Raw genomic sequence first — 12,786 nt, forward strand, 5'->3', positions numbered from 1 at the left:
ATATATTTTCAATTTTGTAGTACGAGATGCAATCTATATCTAAAATATCTGCACTTGGCTCTTCGGGAAATTTTAAGAATTACAACAATGTCTAGATCTGGAAAGAGTACTACATCACTCTTGTTCAATACTTCAATCAAGGAATTTCAACGTATATCTGCACGTGTTGTAAAGTTAAACTGTGCAGTCCTTATAAGGTCTTAAACTCTTTACTCCAAAAGATCCAATCAAGAATGGGGCACTGCTATATTGCGAAACCCCCAACAGTTGTCTCATAATATTATTGCAGGAAAAATGGTTTTATATTGTTCGTGTGTGATCTTTCGACTTTAAAATTTCGCAAGATGTTTTAATTGTCGGAGTCCATTGATGCTAACGGGGTCATCCTCTGCATCATCCAGTATAAATAGGAGTTACGGAAAGAGATAGTCATCACTTTGCAGTCATACTTCTGACTCTTCGCATCATGCTCGCTAAACTAGTAGGTTTTACCATTGGCGAAACATACTAATTGTAAATTTCTGCTGTTGATTTAACGATTTTATCTTTACTTTGTTCATTGCCAAATAAATGAGGATTTTTTAAATCATTAATGATCTCTATTCTTTCACATGTATACGAACCAGCACGCATACACACGTGCCCACATTTGCTTATCTAATCGTCACAAATATTGCTTTTAAATCTTTTACAAATTATTATTATTATTATTATTATTATTATTATTATTATTATTATTATTATTATTATTAACACATTTCCTAACTGTGGTCATAGAAAACAATTCTCAAAACTTAAGATTTCTTTCCTCTTTACATGATTTTAAGTATAATTTCCGGATAATTGAATCGGAAAGTATCAACATTGAAACGATTGTGTTGCTCCCCAAGAAGATGGCTCCGAAGTTAAATGTTGCTCTCCGAATTTCCTAAATAGATCATGGTGGCCATGTTGGCCTTTGTGGTGCTGGCCACAGCCGAGGCTCATCCTGGATTCTTTGGAGGTTACGGAGGCGGCTTCGGCTACGGCGGTGGCTACGGCGGTTATGGTGGGTACGGAGGAGGAAGCGGTGGCGGTGGTGGTGGATTTGGGGGCGGTGGATCCAGGCCCCCATTCGTTCCGGTTTTGGGTTAAATGAGGTTCGTATTACGTTAAACCTCAAAGTCAGACATTTTATATGTAATTGTTATAAATATTCAAGATATACTCATTTAGTTATCTTTGATTTGAAACAAACAAGATGTTTCGAGTTCTATTTTATCGTAATCTTCGAGCTTCTGGATTGTATTTCCTCGTGAATTTTTCCATTTTTTTTTCCATTGAAGTAACAGTAACACTTCCAATACAATTTTCTTTGCTTGTGTGGGTTTTTCAAAAATATTTATACATATAGGTTTGATATTATTGATTTTTTTTTTTCAGTGTGTGCGAAAAAAGTATGGGGAAGGCTGGCAGCAATACTGTATCCAACCATACAGTTCATTTTGTTTGACAGCATTTTTTGGAGTTTTAGATGAATTTTGTTAAATTTCATTAATGTTTTTGATCACAGGGTTACTTTGAAAATTATTTTGTATATGATCTAAAAATGAATAAACATTAGGATTTACAATAAGATCTTTCACTCCATTATAACCCTCTGAGTTTATTTTGGAGGTCCTTCTATTGCCACTTATTTGGTGTATAAGCTAAATTAGGCATCTTATTATTCATGAGATTTGTTTCTGTGCTTACTTTATTTTTTTGTAAAGAGCCAGTGTTCTGTACAATGACTACCGTGACTTTTGATACCACAGAGGAAGCCGACCAGAACGGATATTTCCAAGATGCTTTTGACTTTTTACTCTGAAATTCTGACAGTTACTAGAGATTATCGAACCAAATTGATACGGATTTACTACTTTGGATTGGAATCAAAGATTCAATGGAAACATTGGGAGCACTATAATTCTCCACTTCGAAAAAAATCTAACAAGTGATAACTGAAGATAAGGCGATGGCCTTAGTATCACAGATTTTAGTTTTATCATGATAGGCTAATTGAAAAATTGTCAAGCCATTTGTGGAGAATGTTGCACTACTGAATTGCAAGAATTGAATAAAAGTATTCAAGATAAAATATAGATGAAAGTTGTTAGTAGGTCTGCTGTTGCAATAAGACAATGTCCGGTCCACACATACAGTTGGCACTAACAAAGGCCGCAAGCGGTGGCTTTATATTGTTTTTTGCCCCCCTACTAAACCGACCTTGGAGTCTTTGACTTCTACTCTTTTGTGAAATGATAATTTGATTTTTTTTTCATTTTTTTGTGCACTAATGTAATAATTCATGTCATTGTATAGAACATGGAAGCCCACTAAGTCACATCTTCCACGATGAATAATGTTTGAACATCAGTGAAGATGGGTCCCCCCCTAAAAGAAGACACATGGGTAATTGGGCACCCTGCTCTTGAGAGGCTTGTTGTAGGCTGGTCGTCTGTCAGGAGATATACAGGTTTTAGGCGATCAATTCTTTGCCACGTATGTTTAGGAGGAGTGCTTTCGGTGTTTGATGAATCACGAGGAAAGGGCTTGTGTAATGGGGTGTTAACGGAGGCTTTCTAGTATCGTTGCACAGGAAAACTTGTGTTACAGAGTGAAGATCTGTCTGTATGTGTTGCTTAGCTGGGGGCATGTAAGTCTGGTGGCATGGAGTAAATTTTACCACAACGTGAAGTAGGTGCCGGAGATTGTCGGAGACGGTTGCAAATGGAAAAAAGTCAGTATCCACGAGCAATGCCATACACCATTTCAGCTGCCGAGACATACAGGTTATCTTTAGGAGTTGTCCTTATTTCCAGGAAGACCCAGGGAAGCTGGGTAAACCAGTTGGTATCCTTGCGTGGGACACCAAAAGCTGCTTTGAGGGTACGGTGAAAACGTTCAACCATACCGTTGGCTGTTGAGTTGTATGCAGTTGTTTGATGAAGAGTGTTACCCTGGAGATTTGATAATTATGTCCACAATTGAGAGGTGATAGTGGTACCCCTGTCGAAGTAATATGCTCAGGGATACGAAATCTCGCTATCCATCTTGAGAATAACGCATATGTACACAAGGTGGGCATTGCAGTTTCCATGGGAATGGCTTTAGACTATCGAGTGCAGCGGTCTATGACTGTAAACAGGTAACGATGTCCTTGTGATGTAGGTAGGGGACCAATAGCATCAACATGAATGTGGGCAAAGTGCTGCCGAGGTTGAGGAAAGGTGCCCACTCCTGAATCCATGTGTCGATGTACTTTTGAGGTTTGGCATGAAGTACAGACATGGCACCAATCTTTAGCAATGCCATGCCAAATGAACTTAGTCTTCAGCATCTGTGCAATGGAATGGTGTGAGGGATGTGAGAATGTGAAAGGCCATGAATGAAATCAAACACCTGTCGGCCCATAGGAGAAGGTATCCACGGTCTAAGTTTACTAGTTCTAACCACTATGTAGTAGAACAACGCGAGGGATACGAAAGGCCATGAATGAAATCAAACACCTGTTGGCACATAGGAGAAGGTATCCACGGTGTAGGTCTACCAGTACTGACAGCTGTGCAGTAGAAGAGTGCAAGGGATATGAAAGGCCATGAATGAAACTAAACACCTTTCAGCGCATGGTAGATGGTATCCACGATCTAGGGCTACCAGTACTGTGGTCAAAGACGAGGGTGGTGTTGGAGTCATCGAGAGGAATGTCCTCCCAACAAAGGAATGTGCAGGATGTTCTACATGCTTAGTACTCTTAATGTTTTTGTTGGGCTTCTGCCAAGGCATTGTAATCCAATCTCAGGTGAATGGCAGTCTTGGGGTTGTCTTCTGGGTTCATGGGCACCTGATGATATTCTTTCAGGAGATCGAGTGTGGAAAAAAACTCCGCTTTGTGCAAGTAGTTGGTTACGTCGACGATGTTTGGGAAGGGGTAGTGATCCTGTTCTGTCTACAAGTTCAGGCGCCTGTAATCCCCACATGGACGCAGAGAGTCATCTTTCTTCAGGACGATGTTCAAGGGTGACGACCATGGGCTTGAGGCCTTTTGGCAAAGGCCCATTTCTTCCATTTCAGCAAACGTTTGTTTAGCGCCTGCCAAACGATCCGGTGCCAGACATCTGAATCTGGTGAACACTGGGGATAGACATGGGGATAAATACCGTGTTTTGTGGGAACCATGGGGATTTGACAAATTTTTAGACAGAAAACTTCCTCTTATGATGTTAGGAGGTGGGCGTAATTATCCGTGTGTGCGCTGAGGTGGAGAGCGAAGTCGGAGGGGCGGTTTGGAGAGACGTCAAGGTGTAACAATCCGGTTTGACTAACCGTCGGTGAGCTATATCGACCAGGAAGTGGAAATGTGACAGGAAATTCTCACTGAGGATTTGCATTGTAACGTCAGCAACGAAAAACTTCCACATATATTTGGCGCTTCTAAACGATAATATGAGGTTTTCATAACCGTGGGTGGGTATCACAGATCCGTTGGCAGCTACCAGGCTGATGTCGGCAGACTTAAACAGACTACATCGTGTCCTGGAGAGTGGCGTTAGCAGAAGAAAACGGCAAGCATTGACATCCTGCTACAATTATCAACTTGATCTGTTTTCGATCTAATGAGACAGCTTTTCTACTTGCATCAGTTACCTCAGAGGTTGCCCACGGCTAAGATCAACATACTTAGACTTGATCATCAGCTGGGCCACGGCTTGTCAAAAAGTACATTACCCTGAGGGTATCGTAATAGTCAAAAGAAAAACCAACATTGACACATTGATTTTCATTTGCTGGCCTTGTTCCACCCCATCACTGTTCCCAGTAGACTCCTATGCCTGTTATGGTCAGGCATTCGTTGTGGTCAGCTATTCTATGTTCCCATGATATTTAACGTTATTAATTGAGGGACAAGGGCGTGACGTATATGTTACGGCGTATATAACGATTGTTGTTTTTCTTGATGCTACTGTGACAAAGATTATTTATGATAAGTGTAATTTGTCTTCCTTCAATATTTCAACGGTTTCTATACCTTCACTCGCTGAATCTAGATATTTTAACATGCCTCTTTGTTATGTACATACGTCTGTTACGTAATGCAACGATAATATTGTTCGAGTTAGAATCAAATTTACTAATTATAAATTCAGTTTTTTATATTTCATATATTTATCGCATCGATTGAAGGGTCATTGTTTTATCAAGTTAGGTGATTCGCACTGACTATGCAAATGATTATCTGGAATCGAGTTTTAATCGAAACTTTTTAAAGGAAATGAACTGGATGACATAATGATTCCAAATGGTTGTTTTGGTACTACTACTTTAAGGTCAAAGGTGTCTGGTTTCAGTTCCAGTTTCATCAGAAAAGATGCTCACCAGAACGTCAGCCGGACAAGCCCAACCCCTTACTATGGTGCCTAACCACAGCAGTGGCCTCCCCAGTAAACAGCTTAAACTCATGGTCCCGGGCTGGGATCAATCTGCTGCCATGCGAATGTTAGGCAAATTCGTTACCAGTGTACTAGCCAGGAGGCTTAAGATGCTAATAATAATAATAATAATAATAATAATAATAGGGAGGGTAATAATAATGATGATGCTGATAATGATGGACAGCATTGTCACCTTCATTTATATTATCACAGTAACGTCATCGTTTAGTATGTTCGAACCAAATAATCACCAGAAGAAATTCTATTATTGTATGATAATAATAATAATAATAATAATAATAATAATAATAATAATAATAATAATAACGTTTGTTTCAGCATAGGCCTTGCACAAGGAGAGTTGTTAAAATTAAATTAATTATTTTAATAGAAATACAAAAATTTACATAGAATACAATACCAATTTCGCCCTAAAACATAAAAGTAACATATGGAGGTACCCCAGTTTGAAGGTAAAATGGAATAAAATACATAAATTTTCAGAATCATTTCACCATAATCGGTATCATATACCTACAGCATTTACTTAAATATAATATAATATAATATAATATAACTCCACATATACTCGTACCTTGCTATTATATATATATTTATCTCAAATATCTGCACTTGGCTCTTCGGAGAATTATATGAACCAGTGATATATTCCAACAATGTCTAGATCTGAAAAGAGTACTACGTCACTCTTGTTCAATACTTCAATCAAGGAATTTGAACTTATCTCTACCCGTTTCATAAAGCTATACTTAGCAGTCCTTATAAACTCCTTTTAACTCCTTACTTCAAAAGATCGAAGTAAGAATGAGGCACTGCTGTACTGCATAACACTTTATCAGTTGTCTCTTAGTATTAATGCAGGAAAAATGGTTTTATATTGATCGTGTGTGATCTTTCGACTTTAAAATTTCGCAAGATGTTTTAATTGCCGGAGTCCATTGATGCTAACGAGGTCATCCTCTGCATCATCCAGTATAAATAGGAGTTACAGAAAGAGATAGTCATCAGTTTGCAGTCATACATCTGACTCTTCACATCATGCTTGCTAAACTTGTAGGTTTTACCATTGGCCAAATATGCTAATTGTAAATTTCTGCTGTTGATTTAACGATCTTATCTTTACTTTGTTCATTGCCAAACAAATGGGGATTTTGTAAATCATTAATGATCTCTATTCTTTCACACGTATACGAACTAGCACGCATACACACGTGCCCACATTTGCTTATCTAATCGTCACAAATATTGCTTTTAAATCTTTTACAGATTATTATTATTATTATTATTATTATTATTATTATTATTATTATTATTATTATTATTTAATTAACACATTTCCTAACTGTGGTCATAGAAAACAATTCTCAAAACTTATGACTTCTTTCCTCTTTACATGATTTTAAATATAATTTCCGGATAATTGAATTTGGACAGTATCAACATTGAAACGTCTGTGTTGCTCCCCAAGAAGAGGGCTTCGAAGTTAAATGTTGCTCTCCGAATTTCCTAAATAGATCATGGTGGCCATGTTGGCCTTTGTGGTGCTGGCCACAGCCGAGGCTCATCCTGGATTCTTTGGAGGTTACGGAGGCGGCTTCGGCTACGGCGGTGGCTACGGCGGTTATGGTGGGTACGGAGGAGGAAGCGGTGGCGGTGGTGGTGGATTTGGGGGCGGTGGATCCAGGCCCCCATTCGTTCCGGTTTTGGGTTAAATGAGGTTCGTATTACGTTAAACCTCAAAGTCAGACATTTTATATGTAATTGTTATAAATATTCAAGATATACTCATTTAGTTATCTTTGATTTGAAACAAACAAGATGTTTCGAGTTCTATTTTATCGTAATCTTCGAGCTTCTGGATTGTATTTCCTCGTAAATTTTTCCATTTTTTTTTCATTGAAGTAATAGTAACACTTCCAATACAATTTTCTTTATTTGTGTGGGTTTTTCAAAAATATTTATATATATAGGTTTGATTTTATTGATTATTTTTTTTTCAGTGTGTGCGAAAAAAGTATGGGGAAGGCTGGCAGCAATACTGTATCCAACCATACAGTTCATTTTGTTTGACAGCATTTTTGGAGCTTTAGATGAATTTTCTTGAATTTTGTTAAATTTCAATAATGTTTTTGATCACAGGGTTACTTTGAAAATTATTTTGTATATGATCTAAAAATAAATAAACATTAGGATTTACAATAAGATATTTCACTCCATTATAACCCTCCGAGTTTATTTTGGAGGTCCTTCTATTGCCACTTATTTGGTGTGTAAGCTAAATTAGGCATCTTATTATTCATGAGATTTGTTTCAGTGCCTACTTTTTTTTTTGTTTTCGTAAAGAGCCAGTGTTCTGTACAATGGCTACCATGACTTTTGGTACCAGAGAGGAAGCCGAGCAGAACCAATATTTCCAAGATGATTTTGACTTTTCACTTTGAAATTCTGACAGTTACTAGAGATTATCGAACCAAATTGATACGGATTTACTACTTTGGATTGGAATCATAGATTCAATGGAAACATTAGGAACACTATAATTCTCCACTTCGAAAAAAATTTTAACAAGTAATAACAAGATAAGGCGATGACCTTAGTATCACAGATTTTAGTTTTACCATAATAGGCTAATTGAAAAATTGTCAAGCCTTTTGTGGAGAGTGTTGCACTACTGAATTGCAAGAATTGAATAAAAGTATTCAAGATAAAAAATAGATGAAAGTTGTTAGTAGGTCTGCTGTTGCAGTAAGACAATGTCCGGTCCAGACATACAGTTGGCACTAACAAAGGCCGCAAGCGGTGGCTTTATATTGTTTCTTGCTACCCCTACTAAACCGACCTTGGAGTCTTTGACTTCTACTCGTTTGTGAAATGGTAATTTGATTTATTTTTTTTTTTTTTGTGCACTGATGTAATAATTCATGTCATTATATTTCTATACAATGACATGAATCACATCTTCCATGATGAATAATGTTTGAACATCAGTGAATATGGGTCCCCCCCTAAAAAAAAAAAGACATACATGTGAAATAGGGCACCCTGCTCTTGAGAGGCTTGCTGTAGGCTGGTCGTCTGTCAGGATATATACAGGTTCTTTGCCACGTATGTTTAGGAGTGCTTTCAGTGTTTGATGAATCACGAGGAAAGGGCTTGTGTAATGGGGCGTTAACGGTGGCTTTCTAGTGTCGTTGCACAGGAAAACTTGTGTTGCAGAGTGAAGATCTGTCTGTATGTGTTGCTTAGCTGGGGGCATGTAAGTCTGGCGGCATGGAGTAAATTTCACCACAACGTGAAGTAGGTGCTGGAGATTGTCGGAGACGATTGCAAACGGAAATAACTCAGTATCCACAACCAACGGGTCGCCATGTACCATTTCAGCTGCCGAGACATCCAAGTTATCTTTAGGAGTTGTCCTTATTTCCAGGAAGACCCAGGGAAGCTTGGTAAACCAGTTGGAGTCCTTGCGTGGGACACCAAAAGCTGCTTTGAGGGTGCGGTGAAAACGTTCAACCATGCCGTTGGCTGCTGAGTTGTATGCAGTTGTTTGATGAAGAGTGATACCCTGGAGATTTGATAATTATGTCCACAATTGAGAGGTGATAGTGGTACCCCTGTCGAAGTGATATGCTCAGGGATACGAAATCTCGCTATCCATCTTGAGAATAAGGCATATGTACACAAGGTGGGCATTGCAGTTTCCATGGGAATGGCTTTAGACCAACGAGTGCACCGGTCGATAACTGTAAACAGGTAACGATGTCCTTGTGATGTGGGTAGGGGACCAACAGCATGAACATGAATGTGGGCAAAGCGCTGCCGAGGTTGAGGAAAGGTGCCCACTCCTGAATCCATGTGTCGATGTACTTTTGAGGTTTGGCATGAAGTACAGGCGTGGCACCAATCCTTAGCGTCCTTAGCAATGCCATGCCAAATGAACTTAGTCTTCAGCATCTGTGCAATAGAATGGTGCGAGGGATGTGAAAGGCCATGAATGAAATCAAACACCTGTCGGCGCATAGGAGAAGGTATCCACGGTCTAGGTCTACTAGTTCTAACCACTATGTGGTAGAACAGCGCGAGGGATACGAAAGGCCATGAATGAAATCAAACACCTGATGGTACATAGGAGAAGGTATCCACGGTGTAGGTCTAGCAGTACTGACAGCTGTGCAGTAGAACAGCACAAGGGATATGAAAGGCCATGAATGAAACTAAACAACTTTCGGCGCATGGTAGATGGTATCCACAGTCTAGGTCTACCAGTACTGCGGTCAAGGACGAGGGTGGTGTTGGAGACATCGAGAGGGACGTCCTCCCAACAAAGGAATATGCAGGATGTTCTACTTGCTTAGTACTCTTAATTTTTTCGTTGGGCTTCTGCCAAGGCGTTGTAATCCAATCTCAGGTGAATGGCAGTCTAGGGGTTGTCTTCTGGATTTATGGGCACCTGATGATATTCCTTCAGGAGATCGAGTGTGGAAAAAACCTCCGCTTTGTGCAAGTAGTAGGTTATGTCGACGATGTTTGGGAGGGGGTAGTGATCCTGTTCTGTCTACATGTTCAGGTGCCTGTAATCCCCACATGGACGCAGAGAGTCATCTTTCTTCAGGACGATGTTCAAGGGTGACGACCATGGGCTTGAGGCCTTTTGGCAAAGGCCCATTTCTTCCATTTCAGCAAACGTTTGTTTAGTGCCTGCCAAACGATCCGGTGCCAGACGTCTGAATCTGGTGAACACTGGGTATAAACATGGGGATAAATACCATGTTTTGTGGGAACCGTGGGGATTTGACGAATTTTTAGACAGAAAACTTCCTCTTACGATGTTAGGAGATGGGCGTAGTTATCTGTGTGTGTGCTGAGGTGGAGAGCGAAGTCGGAGGGGCGGTTTGGAGAGACGTCAAGGTGTAAGAATCCGGTTTGACTAACCTTCGGTGAGCTATATCGACCAAGAGGTCGAAATGTAACAGGAAATTCTCAGTGAGGATTTGCAATGTGACGTCAGCAACGAAAAACTTCCATATATATTTGGCGCTTCTAAACGATAATATGAGGTTTTCATAACCGTGGGTGGGTATCGCAGATCCGTTGGCAGCTACCAGGCGGATGTCGGCAGACTTAAACAGACTACATCGTGTCCTGGAGAGTGGCTTTGGCAGAAGAAAACGGCAAGCATTGACATCCTGCTACAATTATCAACTTGATCTGTTTTCGATCTAATGAGACAACTTTTCTACTTGCATCAGTTACCTCAGAGGGTACTAGAATCAGAAATTTCATAATAATGATATTTCAAAAACTCATTATAAAAAACAAGATTTGAGATGGTAATTCACCATCCAATGGACGTTACACACCATCCTGAGGCTTGCATTTTGGACACTTTTATTGTATATAGGTTGCCCACGACTAAGATCTACATACTTAGACTTGGTCATCAACTGGGCCACGGCTTGTCAAAAAGTACATTACCCTGAGGGTATCGTAATAGTCAAAAGAAAAACCAACATTGACACATTGATTTTCATTTGCTGGCCTTGTTCCACCCCATCACTGTTCCCAGTAGACTCCTATGCCTGTTATGGTCAGGCATTCGTTGTGGTCACCCATTCTATGTTCCCATGACATTTAACGTTATTAATTGAGGGACAAGGGCGTGACGTATATGTTACGGCGTATATGACGATTGTTGTTTTTCTTGATGCTACTGTGACAAAGATTATTTCCAATAAGTGTAACTTGTCTTCCTTCAATATTTCAACGGTTTCTATACCTTCACTCGCTGAATCTAGATATTTTAACATGCTTCTTTGTTCTGTGCATACGTCTGTTACGTAATACAACTATAATATTGTTTGAGTTAGAATCAAATTTACTAATTATTAATTCAGTTTTTTATATTTCATACATTTATCCCATCGATTGAAGGGTCATTGTTTTATCATGTTAGGTGATTCGCACTGACTATGCAAATGATTATCAGGAATCGAGTTTTAATCGAAGCTTTTTAAAGGAAATGAACTGGATGACATAATGGTTCCAAATGACCATTTTGAAACTACTACTATAAGGTTAAAGGTGTCTGGTTTCAGTTCCAGTTTCATCAGAAAAGGTGCTCACCAGAACGTCAGCTGGACAAGCCCAACCCCTTACTATGGTGCCTAACCACAGCAGTGGCCTCCCCAGTCAACAGCTTAAACTCATGGTCCCGGGCTGGGATCGATCTGCTGCCATGCGAATGTTAGGCAAATACGTTACCAGTGTACTAGCCAGGAGGCTAAAGATGCTTCTAATTATAATAATAATAATAATAATAATAATAATAATAATAATAATAGGGTTGGTAATGATAATGATGATGCTGATGATGATGGACAGCATTATCACCTTCATTTATATTATCACAGTAACGTCATCGTTTAGTATGTTCGAACCAAATAATCACCAGAGGAAATGCTATAATAATAATAATAATAATAATAATAATAATAATAATAATAATAATAATAATAATAATAATAATGTTTGTTTCAACATAGGCCTTGCACAAGGAGAGTTGTTAAGATTAAATTAATTATTTTAATAGAAATACAAAAATTTACATAGAATACAATAGCAATTTCGCCCTAAAACATAAAAGTAACATATTAAGATACCCCAGTTTGAAGGTAAAATGGAATAAAATACATAAATTTTCAGAATCATTTCACCATAATCGGTATCATATACCTACAGCATTTACGTAAATATAATATAATATAATATATGATATAATATAATATAATATAACCACATATACGCGTACCTTGCTATTTTATATATATTTTTTCTCAATTCTGTATTAAGAGATGCAATCTATATCTCAAATATTTGCACTTGGCTCTTCGGAGAATTATAAGAACCAGTGATATATTCCAACAATGTCTAGATCTGAAAAGAGTACTACGTCACTCTTGTTCAATACTTAAATCAAGGAATTTGAACTTATCTCTACCCGTTTCATAAAACTATACTTAGCAGTCCTTATAAACTCCTTTTAACTCCTTACTCCAAAAGATCGAAGTAAGAATGATGCACTGCTGTACTGCATAACTCTTTATCAGTTGTCTCTTAGTATTATTGCAGGAAAACTGGTTTTAAATTGTTCGTGTGTGATCTTTTGACTTTAAAATTTCGCAACATGTTTTAATTGCCGGAGTCCATTGTTGCGAACGGGGTCATCCTCTGCATCGTCCAGTATAAATAGAAGTTACCAGAAAGAGATAGCCATCAGTTTGCAGTCATACATCTGACTCTTCACATCATGCTC

At 38.7% G+C, this 12,786-nt stretch overlaps 1 protein-coding gene across 1 annotated transcript; it reads right to left on the minus strand.

Moving 5' to 3' along the window:
• Positions 1-7,607: 7,607 nt before the first annotated feature.
• Positions 7,608-9,329, minus strand: LOC137634227 (uncharacterized). The gene is made up of 3 exons (XM_068366497.1): positions 9,264-9,329; positions 8,500-9,039; positions 7,608-7,643 (listed from the first exon to the last, which is right to left on the minus strand). Exons 1-3 carry the CDS (start codon positions 9,327-9,329, stop codon positions 7,608-7,610), a joined length of 642 nt encoding a protein of 213 aa, XP_068222598.1.
• Positions 9,330-12,786: the final 3,457 nt, after the last annotated feature.

Source organism: Palaemon carinicauda, chromosome 44 (assembly GCF_036898095.1).
Source record: "Palaemon carinicauda isolate YSFRI2023 chromosome 44, ASM3689809v2, whole genome shotgun sequence".
Classification (NCBI taxonomy): Eukaryota; Metazoa; Arthropoda; class Malacostraca; order Decapoda; family Palaemonidae; genus Palaemon; species Palaemon carinicauda.